This window comes from Schistocerca serialis, chromosome 1 (genome assembly GCF_023864345.2).
Source record: "Schistocerca serialis cubense isolate TAMUIC-IGC-003099 chromosome 1, iqSchSeri2.2, whole genome shotgun sequence".
Lineage (NCBI taxonomy): Eukaryota > Metazoa > Arthropoda > Insecta > Orthoptera > Acrididae > Schistocerca > Schistocerca serialis.
This window is the reverse complement of record NC_064638.1, coordinates 674,227,628-674,249,106: the sequence shown is the minus strand read 5'-3', so window position 1 is coordinate 674,249,106 and position 21,479 is coordinate 674,227,628. Positions and strand designations below refer to the sequence as shown.

The window sequence follows — 21,479 nt, the reverse complement described above, 5'->3', positions numbered from 1 at the left end:
CACTGACTGTTTTTGCAAAGAAACTTCCTGGCAGATTAAAACTGTGTGCTGGAGGGAGACTTGAACTCAGGACCTTTGTCTTTTGCAGGCAAGTGCTCTACAATCTGAGCTACCCAAGCACAACTCATGACTCATCCTCACAGCTCCAATTCCGCCAGTAACTCATCTCCTATCTTGCAAAGTTTTGTGTGCATGATAAATATCTTTTTGGCTCTGACTTCTTTTGATATTGCCATCTTTTTTTTCAGTGCTACCAGTGACTTGCTAACATTTCTCACCTGAGGGCTGATAGCATGGGAAGATGCCCCAGGAACTCATGGAGTAAATGAAGCTCTTGATGGAAAGCCCTTTGAGCTCCAACAAAACTATCTAAGTGTTTGTAATACACCTTTACACCAAACACACATTGTGCTTGTGACCAACACTTCATGCCTACTAAAACTTCCACCTGTCTACATGGCCTAGGTACATCACCCACTCTTGTAACCTCTCATCATGGCCACCAGCCAGTACTCAAATTTACCCATTTGAGTGCCTCACTCTGTACATAGCGTCTTCTTATTCCTGAATTTGTCAATAGAATGTATTGTATTGTAAAATGACCTCTGTCTGGCAGTTGAGCAGACCAATTTCTTAGAAATTTTGTGTTGCATTGCTACTTTTTTAAAATTAAATTACATTTTGAAATAGTTGCCTCCCAGCTAATCCAATGTGATGCAGCAGTCTCTCAACACAGTTGAAGACACACTGAACAGTCATTAAAGCCCCAGGCAGCTGGCAAATCAAAAAAATATGTCATTGCCTTCATGGCAGAATATGAAGAGTCACAACTGCAATAAATATTTTTTTTACATGTAAAGGGTTACCGATTTCAATCTGTTTTAGACCATCTTCAGACCTGCACCATGATGGTAGACAGTGGCTGTTAACAGAGCATGTGCTACACCTCCACAAACATTAGCATTTGGGGAGGTGTAGTGCCTGATCTGTTAACACCACCATCTACCACCATGGTGAGGTCTGAAGATGGTCTAAAACAGACCAAAACTGGTAACCATATGTACAAAAAATGTTTACTGAGATTGTGACTGTTCATATTCATTTTCACTTTCATACAATGCTTCCACCATCCTATTCAGTCAGTTCCTCACAGTGGTCCAACCCATTTACTCATATGCCTTAAGTATTTTCAAGACAGTCAACTAAATGCAGCGTTTCTTGATTTCTAGAAAGCATTTGACTCAGTTTCACATATACATTTGTTATTAAACGTACAATCACATATGGTAAAAAGCAAAATTTGTGACTGGAGTGAGCATTTTTTGGTATTGAGGAGGCAGCAAATTATCTTGGGCTGAGGATTGTCAACAGATATGGAAGCAAGTATGGATTTGACCCAGAAAGTATGTTGGAAGCCTTCCTATTCATGTTGTGTATTAATGACCTTGCAGACAATATTAATTTTAACCTCAGACATTTTTCATATGATGCAGTTAAATGATGAAGCATGAATTTTCAATCAGATCTTGATAAGATTTCAAAGCAATGCAAAGATTGGTAACTTGCTTCAAATGTTCATAAATGTAAAACTGTGCACTTCGCTAAATGAAAAAAAAAATGTATTGTATGGCTCTCATGTCATTTTTGAACTCATTCAAATTAATAGGTGCAACACTTTGTAGGGGTTTGAAATGGAAAGCTCACATAGGCTCAGTCACTGGTGAAACAGGTGATAGAAATGAACATAGGTTTTTTTGATTTATAGAAGAGTTTCATGGAGATGCTGAAGGAAATTAACTGGCAGAAACCCTAATTATTGGTGCAATTGGATGTACACTTTGTCATGCACTTGACAATGGTTTGCAGGATATAGATGTAGACATACTATTCTCTTAAACTAAGTGCAGGGGCTTACTGTGTTACTCAGGTGTTTTCTTTAGTCAGCAGCTGTAGACTTGAAGAAAGAAATGGACACCATGAAGGACACCATAAGCATAATGGAGCAGAAAAGACAAAATGTGGATTCTGTTTTCCAGCAGCTGCTGTTTGAAGTTGAAGCAGTCACTAAGCAGTTAGATGTGAGAATGAAAGAAATGGCTAGTTATGCTTTCTTGACAGATACGATGTGATAAACACCTAACTGCTCAGTCCATTGAGGAAGAGTTTTGAAGGGCCTTGCACATGCCCCTGTTTTGGAATATAAAATCGAATCTAAAGGAAAGGCTTTAATCAGATGGGATGAGTATTTTCAGTTGGAGGATTTTTCTCACATGTATAACTTACAGTGAAGGAGATATTCGAACTGCCAGAAAAGTGGTAGAGATGTACGCACAGCTTCTGGATACCCTTATCGCACTGGTATTGCAGGAATTCAAACTTTGGAAGGCTAGATGGAAGTGTAGTTTAGAGCCTGGTCTTATAATTTTGGAGTCTCTACTTTATATCATCGAAATGTACAACACTGAACTGTGCCTCAAACAATACTAAAAGTTTTAGCCATGGTACTAATTAGCACAGCAACAACAGAATGTATGTTCTCAATCCTTCATCACCACTAGACTTGACTTAGAGCAGCCATGAGGGAAGAGCAAGTCACTAGTCTTGCTTCAATGCATAGCTGCAGGGAAACTGATATTGATGTAGCTATTATGATATTTTTAAGGAGTAAGAGGAGATGACTTTAGTTTGTCCTGTGGATTGTATATATTAATGTAACAAAAAATTTGATACATTGTAGTGCTATTTTTATTGTTGTTACAATGCTATGCAACTGTATACAATTGTATTTCTGGAGGGGCATGGAGTGTGGGAGGGGAGTGAAGGGGGGGGGGGGGGGAAGAGGGAGGTCACAGGGACTTTGTAATAAAAGTAATAGATATTGGGAAAGAAAGAAACATTGAGGAGATATAAGTACTACTTTCTGTTTTTTCCTTGCCCCCTGCCCCCTTCCTTCCCTCTGCTCTAACAAAGATGCTGATGATAAAACAATTTGAAAACCATCCTAAATCATGATAAGCATGCAGCTACCACATTTCTCAACCATGGTCAGTGGGAGAAACCTGAGCCCAATTAGACTGAAGATAACTAAAAGGCTTCAATTCAAATACATCTATAGTAAGTAGGACAATATTCCATGCTGATGGTGTCAGTGACACTTATAACACCCCATTCAAAATTTTCGCACTAGTACCACTTTTACATACCTATGTTTACTGGAACATTTTACATGTATTACTAGCCACTTTCACCCATCAATTCTTGTGTTAAGTGTGCATTTCAAATCCAACAATGTAACATTTCAAAATAAGGCCCGTTTAATGATACAACATCTCATGAAGATATACTGAAAGCAACGAAACTCTCACAGAATGAGACGGCACAGATTTCATAATTAACACAGACTAAATGGGCTATAGTGATGGCTACAATGAGTTCTATTTGTTATTCAACTTTCTTTTCCTGGTTGCAGGACGACAGGGTGTTGGCCCTGGTGAGCAGGACTGGGGCTATATAGACGTCCGTGATGGGGCGCACATGTTCTACTGGCTGTACTACACTACTGCCACAACTGACTATGCCACGCGGCCACTTGTCATCTGGCTGCAAGGTGGGCCTGGAGCTTCTGGCACAGGTTATGGTAACTTCGAGGAACTCGGCATTGTTGACACTGACCTCAATGTCCGGAACTCATCTTGGGTAAGAGCTTCGATTTGCATTACAGCTACGTAATCAAAAATTGTTGTCCTAAAGCTGCCTCTTTCGTTGAATAACTAAATTGCAGAAGTGTGATGTCACAGTAAACCTGTGACTAGATTTGTACCAGGCAACTTATGGTGCAGCAACTAGCAGACAGGTCCATATTTATAATGCAACTCCTGAGATCCAGAAATTGTGCTTGTGAATTCCTATGCTATTCATATATCAAAGAAATAAAATTAGTACAGAAGAATGTAACAAGAAATATTTTTATTTCTTGTGAAAAATGTTCAGTCTTTTATGGCCTTCACTTCTTCTTTTGAAAACTGTAACATTCATATTTAATGTCATTTCAAAAGTTTGCTTCCAGCTTGGCATAGTCTGTCATATACCTCTGAACAAATCACAAACAAGTCAAAAAATTGTTCTCTGACTGCAAGAATGGATCAGTGTTCCCTTCAAATAATTTCTTTCTGAGGAAACTTTGAAATGACATTGCTTTGTCACTATATATTACATCTAACCATTTTTTTTATTTAAATCATCATTATGAAGCAATATCTTTTTTTTTTCTTTTTCACATACATGTGGAATGAGGTTCACAATGGAAAGGAGTTATTTGTTTGTACTTCGCCAATATCAGTTACGCAAACTTACATGCCATTGTCTCTTTTTATTAATAATGACCCCTGGAAACACCTTCAACTTTTAGAATTTCTGTTGATGATTTTTACATTGTCTCCTACTTCTGTAACCAGAGAATTAGGTGGTATTGATTTTTTCTGATGTATGTCTTATTTTCTTCACTTCTTGCTATTCATTTCCTGAGAAAAAATTCCTCTGAATAATTTTTGTCTGAGTTGACTGCAGGCTACAAGAAGATTAAAATAATGTACACAAAATTACAAAAAGAGAAATAAATTGAGGGGGAAAAAGTAAATGCAGAAATGCCACCTACCTACACAACAGAGGATCGAAGCTACAGGAACCAAGTGGTCTAGGCCATTCCTTCAATAGTGACATGAGTTTGTATGCTGACATAATTCTGTTTCGAGAGGTGTTGGATATGTAATAACCGATTGTGAGAAGTTGCTGCCAAAGTGTGCTCTGGTGGCAGGCATTGGTCACTGTTACTCTTTAGCGGTATTGGATTATATATCAAAAAAATGGTACCAATGCAAAAATAGTACTTAAAGACACCTTGTACATTGCTTCAAAGTCTGCCAGCATTGGTTAGTTTCATAATATAAAATAAAAAAATAAAAAAATATCTCTCCTTTCCACTACTTTCGCCCTCCCCCCTCCGCACCTTCTCTCCTGCCCTCCGTCTAAACTGCAACACTTCACTGTCTGCCACTCCCACCATACTATCCGTCCCCATCCCAGCCCTCCTTACCCCCGCCCAGTTGCCATTCCCATCATGCACTGGTGCTGCTGCTCGCAGTGTAGTTTCAGCTCTCTGAGACTGCAGACGTGTGTGCAAGTTGCATTTGCATGAGTGTGTGTGTGCGTGTGTGTATGTGTGTCTACTGCTGACAAAGGCTTAATGGCCAAAAGCTATGAGTGTGTGAATCTTTTTATTGTGTCTATCGCAACTCAGTATCTCCACTACATGTTTCTGATCATTGTTTTTTTATTGTTACTACAGCAAGAGCAGTTAACTATCCTCAGCCCATTGCATCTCTTAGAAACATTTTTCCTCTTTTCACTATGGATAAACAGTCTTCATGTCCACTTACTTTTAAAGGGAGAATTATGGCTATTTTCAAAACTTTAACTTTGGTCTGACATATGCTCCTGGTATGAGCAATTTTTCTTGCACTCAGGCACAAACTGCCTTTTCATGTCACTACTTTGTGCATCCCAATATAATTTCAGGCTTTCCAGCTTTTGTTTTCATTAGCCACCCATAAGGCAGACAAACCTCTGCTTCTGAACTGACCAACTGCAAGCATTAAAATTTTCATCATGGCAACTGACTCATTCAAACTGTTCCAAAAGTCCTATTCTCATGTTTGACAAAAATCCTCTAAAAAAAAGCTTTGTACCTCTTACACTATAAATTGAAAACTGTTGTCTGCAGCAGTGTAACACTTTGGTTAATCGCAATTTCCATATATATGTGTGGTGACATTGAGCACCAATATTGACGCTAGCCAACTTATCAACCACAGCAAATATGTTCTTGGTTTATCTGTAGCCTAAGTTCATGACCTTTGATCACCAGTTCCCAGTCATCTCTCGAAGTGGGTGTATTGCAATAGCATTTTTGTGTGTGTTTGGTAGCAGTAAATGTTCACAGCAATAAAGTGTTGAATAATTTGCCAAGGTGTCTGTATATCATTTTACTCCACACTGGTTACATGCTATTCCTACACTGGTGACCCTAAACCACAGTACATCTGCCCTGTATTTAATGTATACGCAGTCCACTACCAGGACAATGGATACCAATGATAAACCAGGAAGATTCAGATCTTTTGTTGAACTTGACAGTGTTCTTCATGGACTACATTGTACAATGAGTGATCCGGGATATGTCAAATGAGGAAGTGTGAGCAAAAGTGAATTCTTCCACTCTCCCATGTGTGCACTCGAACTCTCATCTCCACGTGGCACAAACTGCCACCTCACATCACAACAATTCAGATTACCCCACCTCCTATGGAACACCATCTGGGCCCAACACATGTGAGCCACCTTACTATCCTGCTGGACACTGGTGTTCACATGCAATGACATTTGTCCAGACCCCCTCCCCATTGACTTGTGCTACTGCAGCAGGCTCTCAGGTATTGAATCTGTTCCTACCTAACGGCAGAGCTTAGCTGGCTGAGCCATGCCAGTGTACATCTGCTTAACTGCTTCCAATATGCAAGAAAGGACTCCCATTGGACCATAAATTACACTTATCTTTGCAAATGGGCACCCACACTACCCAGCAACCACCAGCACTACATATTTGCTGGTAGTCATGTTGCACATCGAGTTGGCAGATGGCTTCTGAATGACACCATTCTCTTCCGATGTTACCCAAGGCACAGAACAGGGAGCAGCGGCAGCCATCTTGCTCTTTCCATGATGCTGCCACCGAACAGTCCGACCTCATGCGAGGTCCTTTGATACATGATACTTGGAGCAGTGACAGCCACCTTACCTTGCTACACAGCAGGCCCTGACTGACTGCTACTGGACCTTTCTGATGACACCTGATACCACCACAGCTTGTCATCAACTTCAGTTGGCTGCACTACACCCCTGACAACTGATGACAACAGGCGGCATGGTGTCACCTGCACCATGTAAGATGGACAACCAAGCACAAACGTTGCAGTGATGCTAGTTTCACACCTGCATTGGTACTGATGGACGCAAGTGTCCCCAACTCTGCCAATGCCCAAACGCCTTCCACAACCTACACTAGTGTCTGAGGCTGCTGCTTCTATGAAGTTCGCCACTCACTTAACCCAGTGAACTAAACCAGTTTGTCTGACCCATCCGTTGGCAACAACCACAGGCTCTGTGTGCAGTCATCACATAAAACAGCACTTTTTGGTGGACTCAGGGTTGATAATTAATATGAGCTCAAATACCACCCTACCCCCTCACACCCCTGACTCTGCACTTACACTAAGAGCAGAAAATGCATTGATCATTGCCACTTACTGAAAGATCACCTATGATACTGACCTTGGCAGTGCCAACAGTTCACATGGACATTTCTTTGTGCTAATGTCAATGAATCACTGATTGGAGCTGACTTCCTATGGCATTTCCATCTCTTCCCAGATTTATGAGAAGGAATGTTGCTCTGCAGACTAAGTAATGTCACCATTATGAGCACCATCAGATGACCACTGGCCCCAGCTCCAGCACAACATGAGACACCTTCCTTTCAGTGGTATGCAGGCTCCAGCTGCTACAACCCTCCACCCAGAATCAACTTAAAGCAACCAACCAACAGTACATTGATATATGGAATGAATGCCTTACACTACAGGAGGACCCTCCTTGCTTTAGAGGCTATTGCATAAGAGCCAAATCAGCTACAAGCAGCAGAATCACAACTTAGAGGCCTTCAGACCTCACCTACCACCACCACAGAATAACTACTACCTCAGGCCTCAGGGCACAAACCCAGTGAACATATGGCACATGCTGAAGGATCTCCATACTAGAGTGCAGAAATTCTTTGCCAGCCCTATCAACAACAACGAATACAATCATCTCAACAAATCATTGACTCAGCTGCTGCTCACCACAGACTCCACAGACACTACCAGTGACATTCTCACATGCCACTGCTTCAAACAAGTATTGGAAACCATCCAATGTCACATCGATCTGCTCAAGTCCTTGTGGATGTAACCCTTTAGCAACAGTAAACGACCACCTTCAACAAACACTATGACTGAACAGGACAGTGCCAGTGAGACAAGTGATAGTGCAATCAGTGTTTGTGAAACAAGTGGCTATGACAGATAAGCCCTCCCCCCAAATCCCCCTGCCTCCTTCCCACTACTATGGCATTAGTAATAGCGTGGTGCACAGAATCATAACAACAGATCAACCACCTATCTCTTACAAAGAGTGCTGCCTCTCCCCTGAGAAAAGGCAAATCGCCAAAGGCATTGTAGATCGAGTTACTTAACTCGGGCACCATCCATCCTTCAAACAGCCCTTGGGCTTCCCTATACCAAGATGATGGTAATTTAAAAAAATGTGGGGACTACAGAATCCTCAATTCAATACTCGTACAATTCTCAACTGTTGCCCTGTACCCAACATCAAGGACTTTACACATGAATTATTGGGTGTAACAATCTTCAGCATCATTGACTGCCAAAAGACATATCTGCATATACAAACGACCAATGAAGCCATTACTAAAACTGCCATTATCACCCTTTTCAGGTGATTTGAATACTGATTCATGCCATACCGACTAAAATATGCAGCTCAGACATGGCAGCAATTCATCGATTCTGCCCTATGCAAATTCCTGTTGTTTCCATTGACTGGAGGTTATACTGATATACTCTGCTTTGCTCCAAGAGCATGAAGACTATGTGCTACAGGTTTTACACGCTATAGAACAACCAGGTGTAGTCATCAACAGTGAAAAGTGCCACATGTGTCAGCGGAGCCTATTCTGTTTCATCAGCAGGTATCGGACCAACAGAAGAAAGAAAGCAATTCATACAATTCACTCCCAGGCCTGGTACCTACAAGGAGCTATGCAGATTTCTAGGAATGCTAAATTTCTACAGGCATCACTTTCCATAGGCAGCTAAAATCAGGTAGGCCTCACCAATGCCTTTCCAGAACCAGTACCAAAGGAACTGAACTGTTCCATGGTTGGAGGAAATGTCACAGCCTTTCAAGGTGATGAAACAGTCACTGCAGAGGTCCATGACCCTGGACCACCCCTCACCAATGGCCCACCTCTCAGGCAATGTTGATATTAGCAAGACTGTCATTGACATTGGCATTCCACAAACAGGTAACTCTGTGCAATCATCCTTGTGATTCTTCTCATGCAAATTGAAGGGATCGTAGAAGTTGTCTGGATACAACCACAGACTACTCCCCTCTATGAGGCAGTAAAGTATTTCAGACAGAACATTGAGGGCTGCCCTCTCACTTTTTCACTGGCCTCTGCCCCTTGATGCATGCCATTCACAATCCTAGTTAGGATGTATCACCCCACCACTTGTGGCACTGACCTGACAGCTCAGTTCTTGATAGACATCCAGCACATGAATGGGAGGAAAATGTGATGGTAGACTACATTTCCCATATCCACACCATCAGTATCCTAAACAATTAGGACGACCTAGCAAATGCATAAGAACATGAAGACTTATATCAACTCTTAGATAATCCCAACTCAGGCCTGCATCTCTAACAAATAAAGCTCATTGACTCTCACAGCAAAGTTTGGTGTGCAGCACTGCAGGGAAGACCATGCCCATTGGTGTGCATCCAATTAAGAAAACCAAATTTTGACAGCCTTCATAGCCTGTCACATCCCATGGATGAGCCCACTATGAGGCTCATTACATAACATTTTGTTTGGCTGGGGGTTAAAGCAGACTACATGTGTTCCATGCCAGTGAAGAAAGACTGAATGGCATGCACCCCCTCCAAACACATACACTTGGGCTTAGTCAACCCCAACCCTAGTCAAAAGGCTGCAAATACATCTTATTGGCCATTGAGTGCATGAACTGTTGGGAGAAGTGATCCCCTCCGATGACATAACAGCCAAATCAATGGCATGGGCGTTCATTAACAGCTGGGTTTCTCACTTTGATTTACCCCTATCCATCACAACTAACAAGGGCCAACAATTTGAAATCCTCCCTCTTCACTGAGGTGTGCAATCTATTTCCTCCTGTCCATCACAAATGACAAGGCCCAACAATTTGAAATCCTCCCTCTTCACTGAGCCATGCAAACTATGTTTCATGCAACATTTCCATACAAAGATCTACCACTCACAGAACAACTTGTTAGTGGAAAGATGACACCCAACTTTGAAGACTTCCTTAATGTGCCACGAAAAGCAATGGATGTATCCTGGGTTCTGCTAGGCACTTGGGCAGCATACAAGGATGAGCTCAAGTCCATTTGCAGTGGTGGTGTATGGTAAATGCCTTACCCTCCTAGCATATTTAATCTTGCTGTCTCCACCACTTACAACCACAGAGCTACCTGTGTTAGTGCAGAACATCCAACACCTTATTAACAACTCCCTCACACCCCCACCACATACCAATGGGTTTCCACCAACCTTTGTCCACAAGGGGCTAAGCAAGTGCTTTCACTTAATGCTAAGCAATGACATGGTCCATGACAAACTCCAACAATTATACACCAGCCCATAAAAAGTACTCCAACAGGGTGAACAAACATTCTCAGTACCACAGAAGGAAAAATCCACAACAGCATCCATCCTCTATCTTAAAGTGACCTGGGTGCTAATAGCAGAGGAGAAAATCTCTCTCTCCAACCCTCCTAGCTAGGGTTGTTACTTACCATAAAGATGACACATTATGTTGCAGACAGGCATACTTTCCAGCCCCACTACTTCCTGATGCTGCACTTCTTGGCATTCTAGTCCCTGCACACTCCACTAGACAGTGTTCCTCTCTCCCCTCACCTGTAAACTGCTATCCCTTCCCCTTCCCTGCCCCATTCAGATTGTAGCTTCCATCCCAAGTGACAGTTGCATTGTGGCCCACGCTGCCGGAGTTGACAGTCATGTGTGCTTAAGGTATGCTTGCTTGTTTGTGTGAATAGCATGTGTTTCCTTTTGCTGATGAAGGCTTTGGCTGAAAGCTTTGTGTAAGTGTCTTTTAATAGTGCCTGTCTGGAAAATTAGAAGTTAAATGTATGTATGGTAACATCACATATTAATATTGTTATTGTGTTACAGTCCTCCACCAGTGGCCAAAATTTCCAAAGAAGATACTATAAATTAATTATGGTCTCCGTTACCTTTTTTAATTGACTCAGAAGCACTCTCTGTTTCTTACACCTCCTATTTGCTGACACTGTTGGCTCCATTACTGTAAAATGTGGTCCAGAGAATTCTTGAATGCCAGCAGAGTTCTTCTGTAATAAAGTTGTTACACTGGCTTGCTGTTTTAATCTGTCTAATAATGCAGTATAATAATTAATCTTTTTCATTACCCAGACTAGCTACTAATTCTTTCACCACAACTTGCATTATTACCTCTTGGAGGGCTCTCTTTCAACTAAACCCACCTTTCAAAATGATGGGTCCATTTTTTTGCGCATATCTCTGTACAGTTTGCCTTTCACCATGCAACCTGTACAAGAACATATAGAGATGTGCAAACATAGTTGAAAAAATAGAAGAGTAGTAGATAATAAACATCATATAAAGGAAACCACATATTGGAGTTTCACAGATTGTAACATTAAGTGACAAGATTTGAATTTATATTGATGAAAGTAACTGCACATACTTTGCATTCAGAAAAGAAAGAATGACACCAAGGAGCCACAAAAGAGGAAAGGTGATATGAAAGCAACAGTCCTCCATAATATCATGCCCTCCTCTATATTAAGACTTGCTCTATGGCTCACAGTTATTTTGCAAATACATCCTGATGTTAATTCCCCTTTCCTGGTGTTATTTCCTTCTTGGAATGCTCCTTGTTCTATGTAGTAGGGTCTGCTGCACCTCTGACCTGTATAATTCACTTTCACTGACAAATAACACTGTTTTAGACTTTTTTGATCAGACTTTAAGCACTTGTTAATTCCTTATCTATAGCAAAAAGCCCACATTTCTGTCCTTCCAGCATATTCTTTTACAAAATAAATGCTGAACTTATCAGTCATTAGTGCCTTAGTTCTTCACACACCACCTAAGGAAACTTTTCATCAAATCTGGAAGTGTCTCCCTGTCTTTCTGTAGTTGCAAGGTGTTAACATCTTTAAACACATTGTACTTTAGCAAACTTCCCTTTGCCATTCTTCTCACATCTTGCACACATGGCAATAAGATATGCCCAGTATACAATAATATAGGCTTACTCAGTCCCATTACTGCACAACAAGTATTGAAATAACTATTGCTATCGTGCAATGTGAAAACTTTAAAAAATAGAAGCACACAATTCACTAACAATGAAAAATAGAATACATTAAAGTTGTGGAAAAATTAATCAGTTATTATGTGCCATAATGCTTTAAAGCCTGACATAAAATGGCACTTAAGATACCTTGTTGTGTTTATTAATACAGATCAATTGAAGCCTTTGATAGCACTTTGCCAACTCACAAAAATTCTCACCATTCAACCTAACATAGACCTTGGACTACATTACAGATCAATTTACTCCCTAACACTAAAAGTTTTTTATTCTCATTTCTTACCCCGTCATTTTACAACTAAACTGTTATCTGAGAATGGATTCTAGATTTTGAGGTATACTACAGATCAGTCTGTCACCACATCCTACATTCTAAAACATTATGTAGACATAAAATCTTAATAGTGTCCTTTTCTATGTGTTTGCACACTTATGATGTCACACGTCAAATCATTACTTCATGGAAAGAAGGTGACATCTGGTACCATAGACTTAATTGACCTGTTAATTCTGTATCACTCACACCACATCATTTCTGATAAAAATGTGGAGGAATACATCAATTGTATCTGAATAACTTTTCTGGGAACATTTATTAGGTTCAGTGGGCCTATTAATTCTGAATTATTCATATCAAATCATACCTCCTCAGGAATATGGACAAATTCATTAACTGTTCCTTAACTATCTTTCTGGGAACAATTATGGTGTGCAAATAGTTAAATTATCAAAACTATGCCATTAATATAGGACACCCTCTACAACAAGAAACCACATAGAATAAAATGTGTATAAATAACGGACACTTCAAAATATTAATTACAAGATTTGAATCAGTCTATCTGAGGCCCAGTTAAAGAACACACACATTTTATACCTATGTATTGGATATCCATTTTCCAAACAAGCACTGCTTCAATTAAAGCACAGATACAGACAAAATGGGCTCTGATATATGAGTGTTCTTGTTGTAGTTTTTTTATTGTTGCTACTTTTAGTTGAAAGAAACTGCCGAAGGAAGCCTTACAATCTAAAAATTGGAGTGTTTAATTCTATCATGTAATTTTGTAATGACAGTAGTGTACTTATGTTAGTAACATACTTATATACATCTGTACAGTTTTGTGTGTCAAATATCCTGTAAAACAATCCTTGGACAAATGAACAAAATAGCTACAACACAAATGCAAGATGTGAGGAGATCAATTTCAATGACAGGCAAGTAATTCAAATTCTAACGAATTATAGATTATTCATGACCATCTCATTAACAATGAATTTGCATCAATATATATTTCCCTACTGTCTACATAGGCCTCTTGTGTATCTTTAAATGATGAGGAAGTGCTGCTGTGATTGTAAACATTTCTTCACTAATATTAATATCTTTTTATCCAGACATAAGTAAACACCTACATAATGTCCACAGTATGTATATTTGTATAAATTCTTCCTGAGCATAAAATCCCTAACACATAATTCCCACAGTACATTCTGAAAGTCTACAATTTCACAAAACCACAAAAAAGTATACACTTGCTATATAGATCGTGCCCCAGACTGTTTCTTTATGAGAATATTCGAGAGAACATGAAAATCAAACTGCCTTTCTGAGCCATTCACATATGCACATAAATGATCTTTTATAAGTTTCAAATTACACCGAAGCCAATTTTTTGGAAGATTCAGTTCATCAGAACCCAAATTGAGTTCCGTCACAGAATGTCAGTTGTGTTTGCGTGCAAATCCTTTTTATTATACATTGATTGAATCATGATTTAAAGGGATTAGAAAGGCTAAAAAATGTCAAAGGAAAAATCACTACAATAATCTGAAGCAGAAACTGAACCTAATATTATTTTTTGCACATCAAGTAATTCCATTTCGTTAGAAAAATGCAAATATGAAATCAGACATGTTAAAACAATTACTTAGAAAGCTATTTGTGCATCTTATAGACATTTTTAGTAATCATTTTAATTTATCTTTCAGATGAAATTAGTTACCTGAATCAGAATACTTTCACCTCATATCTCAACTGAGGTATTTATTGTTCAGATTTCTTTTTAAAACAAGAAGTTTAGCAGTGGATTCATATCAGGCTTGGTGTACAGGGTTGCAGATAATTTTTTTCTTCTGGGGTGGTGGGGTCTTTGATTCTGTTCATGTACAAGACATTTCTTCAGATCAGTATCCCAGAATATCAGCAGCTGAACTGTCATAAACGTTTAATCATTTACAATTAGAACACAAGTTGCATCTATTGAAAATTCTGATATAATGAATGGAAATGAAAGCAATGTACTACAAAAACTGTGACACTTAATGATGTTGATGTGAATCACAATATTTAGGGTGGATAAACTGCTTGTTATGTGGCAGTTTACTGTAAATGCTTCCTTTCTGAGCATAGTTACCCACACATTACTTAATACTTCAAACCAGTTAGCATCACTTAAGTTGCTTCAGTCCACAAACAAAGAAGTTTTACTTTTACAGATAAAATTGGAACTGGAGAGACATTAACACAATTCTACCTATCTTGTGACCTGACTACATTATACTGAAAACAAGAAGTGAAACTATAGATAGCATCCTGTATTCTTAACCCATTTTCAGCACTTTCTTTAAGGTCTTCCGTGGGTGAATACAGTTTTGCTACTTGACTTAAAAAAAAAAAAAACGATTTAATTGATGCTTATGAAGATCTTCTTTGAGCTGTTGGCTCCATGACAGTTCCTAAAAAGAATCAAAAAACATGTGAAATATTTGATGTTGACTTGTTGTGACATTGTAGGGCTGAAATAATCAAAAATACTGTGTATTAAAGTAAAAAAAAAATCAAAGTAGTCTTAGTAATGTGATTTTTTAGAGTTCTTGTTTTCTAATGCATACCAGCGATCTGAAAAGTGAGTAATTACTTGTAATGAAATGTTTCAAAATCTCACAGATTGACTTTGGTAATACTCTGCAACATACTCATAAGTTCATTCAAAAAAACCTCATCACTACAATGTTGTTATTCATTGCAGTGAGATACACTATTAACTTTGAAGGTACAACAGTCAGTAGATAATTTTTTTATTGATTGATTACCTTCATTAGATAAATTGAGCAATATGATTGGGATGTGGTGAGTTATGTTTCTATTACTTGCACTTCTATTTTGAAGTTTCTTGTGTTTACATTAAGGAGTATGAGAGCTGTACCACTGTTCACATTTAACTTGCTGGTTTATCATTTAAAATCAGAAAGCTTCCCCATCTAAGTGAAAGTAATGGACATGTAATGTACCACTCCCTTATTCCCTTTCTTTTCACATTTATATAGTGGTGATTCAAGCAATTAACCTGCATCATATTATCATAATATTTGTATCAAGTTTTTTACTTTGTACATTCGGGACCACTGCAATCACATAATGTAATAATGTAACCATACTGTCTAGCTTGGCCAACTTTTCTTGAGGCAATGTCCCCCTCCCCCCCCCCCCCCCCCCCCCCCCCGCCCCAAGTATTGCTCAAAATTTGTTGATAGAATCTGGAAATGTTTGTGATGCTTGTTACCGTGCTTACTGACCTACAACATGTGCTGACACTAAGTAGCACTGCACTAGCCATTATGAAGTGAACTGGATGACCTTGAGTTGTTGTATTATTTTAATTTAAATTCATATTCATAACTGCAAATTAATACCATGTGTGGAACATGATCACTACTGTAACTGGCTTTCCAGAAACCTTGTTACTTCCTTGCAGCATTTCCACATTGGCAGGTGGTCGGATCATAATGTGAGCTGTAAATGTTGTCAACACTTTGGGAGATTTCCCCTCATAACATTTCACTGAACAAGCAATAATGCTGTTGGATTTTGGCAGAGAAATAGATCTGCCACAGTCAATTTGTGTGAGTTTTACATATTCCTAAGTTTTCAGTTTTCTTCACCGTGTTATCGCTTTTTGCTGCTTTCTGGATGAACATAATTTGAAAATATTCTCAAAACTGCATGTTTTAAGGCATAATTTGTAGGTGTGGTGTATCAGGGGAAGGCAAGGCAGTCCTTTGGAATTATTACCAAAATGAAATATGAATCAAAAGAAAATACACATTTAGGTATACATAAATACAAATTTATCTAATACAAAGATGATGAGACTTACCAAACAAAAGCGCTGGCAGGTTGATAGACACACAAACAAACACAAACATACACACAAAATTCAAGCTTTCGCAACAAATGGTTGCTTCATCAGGAAAGAGGGAAGGAGAGGGAAAGACGAAAGGATGTGGGTTTTAAGGGAGAGGGTAAGGAGTCATTCCAATCCTGGGAGCGGAAAGACTTACCTTAGGGGGAAAAAAGGACAGGTATACACTCGCACACACATGCACTCATATCCATCCGCACATACACAGACACAAGCAGACATTTGTAAAAATTAGATATAAAAATTAGATATATTTTTCCCCCGTGGAATGTTTCCCTCTATTATATAAATACATATTTATATATACCAAACTATGGGATGGCTTCTTTGTGGCCTCTCCTTCTCCCCCACAGCAGGCCCTGTGAGCATGGTAATTATGTCCCTGAAATTGACTGAGTAATGAAACACTGTTCATTTGTGAACATTATTCTACACCTTACAGTACATATAAAGTCACATTTCCATTCTTCAAGTGTATTCTCCTCCAATATGTCCATCTCCTGGAGCATTACACATATTTTTAATCCATTTACAAGGCCACTAGAACCAGACTAGTTATGGCTTACTTAAGTGGTAACCCCCTAATCTTAATATTGAGTTGATGGCTCAAAAGTTGTATTCGTTATCACATAAATTAGCTTGATTAAATTATCACAGTTATTTATAAAACACTTCACTCTTCCAAAATATAAATAAAAAACTTATCAATGATATATCACTTCAGGTGAAAACTCCATTCTTGCTAGCAGTGTGATGAAATGTTTTAAAACTTCCGCAGACCCTATTTTTCATTCAACCTGCAAGTTAAAAGCACTCGTGTGAAGATTGGTCTGTGAACTTAGGACACAGCTATTGGGTGTTCGTACACCATTGGAAATAGGTCCAACTTATGCTCATGGGCACCTGCAAAAAGTTTTTCAGGGAAAAATTTTAGTAGAGAGGATGGGTGGGGTGGTGGGGGGTAGACTTTAGAATGTCCATTTTTATTTAAATGACTTGGTGAATTTTGAGACACATCTTGCCATAAGAACTACACTGAACAAGTTACTTTGAGCCCATCAGGAACTATGGTGCACAGTGAGCATAGACTATAAGGAAGGAGAGGCACACAGCAATCCCATTAGTTTTTATTATTCTTGCAGATCTAGAGTTCGACTATAAATAACCATCTTCGGTGCTAAAATACAAGGAGAATTACAGAATCAAAATTAATTTGCTTTACATAGAACAATAAGTGAACACCATGTTATCCAATAGCAGCAATCCACTCCAGTCAACATACCACTTTCGTTACAGTTCAACAGACTTGCAGCAGTTCATGTCACCAAATGTTCTTACAGGTGTATAGGCAGAAGGACATTGAGGCACTTATTTACCGTAAGTACAACAGCCTTAGTTTACATCATGTAGTACAAGTAAAAGCCTCTACGTTACAAACTAACTACCAGAGTTTTGTTTCAATAGAGTAGTTTAAAGAGCCTTTTTTTATTTAATATCTAAAATCAAGCATATTACTTTGAAATATTGAAGAAATGCCAAATTACAATGTACCATCTCTTAGTGCTGATGCAATCCATCAAAAGCTGTGCAAAGGAGCATTAATAGGTTCACATAACTGTCTTATACAAAATTATTACGCCTGTAAGAACATATGGTGACATGAACTGCTGTAAATCTGTTGAATTGTAACGAAAATGGTATGTTGACTGGAGTGGATTGCTGCTATTGGATAACACAGTGTTTACTTATTGTTCTGTGTAAAGAAAATTAATTTTGTTTCTGTAATTTTCCTTGTATTTTAACAATGGAGATGGCTATTTATAGCTGAAATCTAGATTTTCAAGAATAATAAAATTTAATGGGATTGCAACTGATTGCTGTGAGTTTCCTCCTTCCTCACACTGAACAAGTGACACAAAAAACATATCATATCAAAGAGAACTGACGTTTATCCACACAGTGTAGAAATAAAAAACTCAGTATTCCAGATTCCAAAGGGGCAAGGGGCAAAAAGTGCCTCTCTTTTATCTGTCCTTGCAGACACCTGTGGATATACAGTCGCAGCATTACTATCAATGAAACTCTTGAGACATATTGGAGTCTAAAGCAGTAAAATCATTCAAGTTTTTGGTAATCCATATGCTTTAAGCCATGTTTCTTTTATTTCAAATTTTGATGATCTCAAACACTACAGATTTGCTTTATAGAAGATATCAATAAGTGAATGTAAATTGTCAGTGCTAAGTTAAGCTTTGACCTCACATGTTGTCCCCACATTGAGGAGGCATGTAAGAGGGAGATCTGTTCTGTCCACTATACAATGATGCCACCTCAGGCATGCATGCATGCAGATAATCAATAGCTATGGTATAACTTACACACAGAAGTAACAACGTTATGCGAAAGAATATCATAGAGTTGGTCATTTTCTGATATACTCATTACACTATTTATTTTTCAATTGACACAAACAATAGAAGTTTAACATACTAGTGTAGTGCTACAGCTGTTAGATTACTAACATTGACAGCAGTCATAAGCATAAGACAGTTAACATGAAGTGTACTGACATGTGCTGATAACAGGTAAGGGATGAAGCTCAACTTAGCATTGCAACTTGTAATCATTGTACCATTTCTCTCACTGCTGCCAAACTTTGCAATCTAACAGTCATTATAATTGTTCAATGGACAAAATTTAATATCCTATTGATTACAACAACAGTTTCCATATTTTAACAAGAGAAAACGTAAATCCACTAAAAACTAAAAAGAAAAGTCTTCAAGGCTCTGTGCAAGGGGCTTTGGACCCCTATCATCACACCCTTTCTACTTGCTCCTATTGGTGGCGGTACTGGTAGTCCATGGGAGTTATCTGACTCAGTAACTGATAGAACATGAAAACCAAACTGCCTTATAAACTGTCATTTCTCATTATATGAAAATAAATTATATTTTATACAATTTCATATTACACTGAAGGCTAATTATATGGAAGCTTTAATTCACCAAAATAATGTCACTGCAAATAAAAGGTCATTCTGATTTTCAGTAATGTTCATAATACTGGGCACTGTTTTGAAAAATAAACCAAAATCAAAATCTTGGATCACATAATATGAGTTCATCTGTAACTTAACTACATACATACACTGCAAATCACTGTGATGGGCATGGAAGTGGGTAAATACCTTAAGTACCAGAGTTCAAAGTGCTCCTGAACAGCAGTGAAGCTCACACAATGCTATGTACAGAAAGCATGTTGAAACCTGAAATTGATAGCAGTGACATGTTGGGGAAAATTTAAGTGTATATTAAAAGAATAGGGTAATGAGGAATGGAGATGGTGTACTTTTCACAGTAGGCAGGAAAGTTGGATCCACAAAGACAGAAATTGAAGCTACATATGAGGTTATTTGGGGAAGACTCAGTATCAGAGGTGGACGTAAAATGGTAATTGGATGCTTCTGCAGTCCACCAGACTCATTTCTTGATATAAACAAAAACTTAGATGAAGTCTCAGTCCACTTGTACATAAGTTCCCCAGACATATTATAATCACCAGTGGAGACTTTAATCGCCCAATAATCAATTGGGAAAATTAAGTTTTGTTACTGGTGAGGGTGATAAAACATCCTGCAAAGTATTAGTATGTGATGACTGTCGACCAAGTCATGTGTAATATCTTTGTTTTGGCAAGCTCTTTGCGGCAGTCTGTGGCCACATGCAAAAGAGTAGACACGTGGATAGAGACTCAAGAATGTACATAACTGTATATGTGTGCTTCCGAGTAATAAAATAGTGCTTATTACATGTGGTATAGTGTGCATCAATGGATTCGGCAATCCTACAACACTAATGTCCATACTGGTGACCCCAAATTTTGTTTGTGAGTGCTACAATGAACTCTTCATACCATCAAACAGCACACAATGGATCGCTTGCCACCCGCTACACCACACACATGCCAACTAAGTTTCCCAATGGACGCTTTGGCATGGTTTTCCAATTATCCACCTCATGTTCACAATAGGTCGATGCAGTTCCCAAACACACCTACTAGCTGTACTCAACAGAACACTGCTTCTGCATTCCCACAGCCACATGTGGAGGCATCAGGTACAAACAACAACTTTCCATTATCATGCATGAGTCAGCAGTTGTGTGACAGTGTTCCATACGAACAGAATGTTTTTCACGTGCAAAACTTTGAATGCGAATGTTTTACATTGAATATGAAGTTTCCACATGTTCCAAGTGCCCAACAACGGCCACCACAATGTGCTCAAACCACAGTGACTATGTTTACGGCTTTCTCAAGTGCCAGTGTGGACTTTCCACCTGAATCAGTGGTGGGACAAATCGAGCCGGATGCTCAAGATGGAAAATTTCATGTTTATCCTGGAACTGCAATGCCGCCGTCGGAGGAACCTACAAACAAGACCCCCTCCACTGCCACTTCGACCTCAGCCAGCATGATGGGTGACGCCATCCCAGTTGGTGTTATTTCCATTCCTGCTTTGGCGATGCAGATGAGAAATCTTGTTCTCCATGCGCATTCCCAAACTAATAATGCAACCCAGTTCAGGCGCTACAGGCCATGTTGCACCGCACAGACTACTATCACTTAATACTTCTTCACCTCACACGCCAGGACACTTGTACATAAAAAAGACGCAGTGTCTTGCCTTTCATTTCTAGACGACATGGGGGCCGAGGTTAGTGTGATACCTTTGTCTGCAGGTATTAAATTCAAGTGGCAGCCTTGCCCCCCCCCCCCCCCCCCCCCACCCCCCACACCCCCTCGCTTTGAGCCACCAACCATTACCTGATCCAATCTCATGGAATAACTAATTTAAGCCTTAAACTGCAGGACATTAATACCCCCTTATTTTGCTTTCATTATTGTGGAGGTGGATGAACCCTTGGTCAGGGTAGATTTTCTCTTA

The 21,479-nt window shown here is 39.1% G+C and overlaps 1 protein-coding gene across 1 annotated transcript in view; it reads left to right on the top strand.

Moving 5' to 3' along the window:
• The first annotated feature begins 1,997 nt into the window (after positions 1-1,997).
• The window catches only part of LOC126423367 (retinoid-inducible serine carboxypeptidase-like), a 119,853-nt gene continuing 100,371 nt past the window's right edge, over positions 1,998-21,479 (top strand). Inside the window, exons 1-2 of the mRNA XM_050087249.1 lie at positions 1,998-2,100; positions 3,470-3,696. Of these exons, the coding sequence (XP_049943206.1) occupies positions 1,998-2,100; positions 3,470-3,696 (330 nt within the window). The remainder of the gene's footprint in view (positions 2,101-3,469; positions 3,697-21,479) is intronic.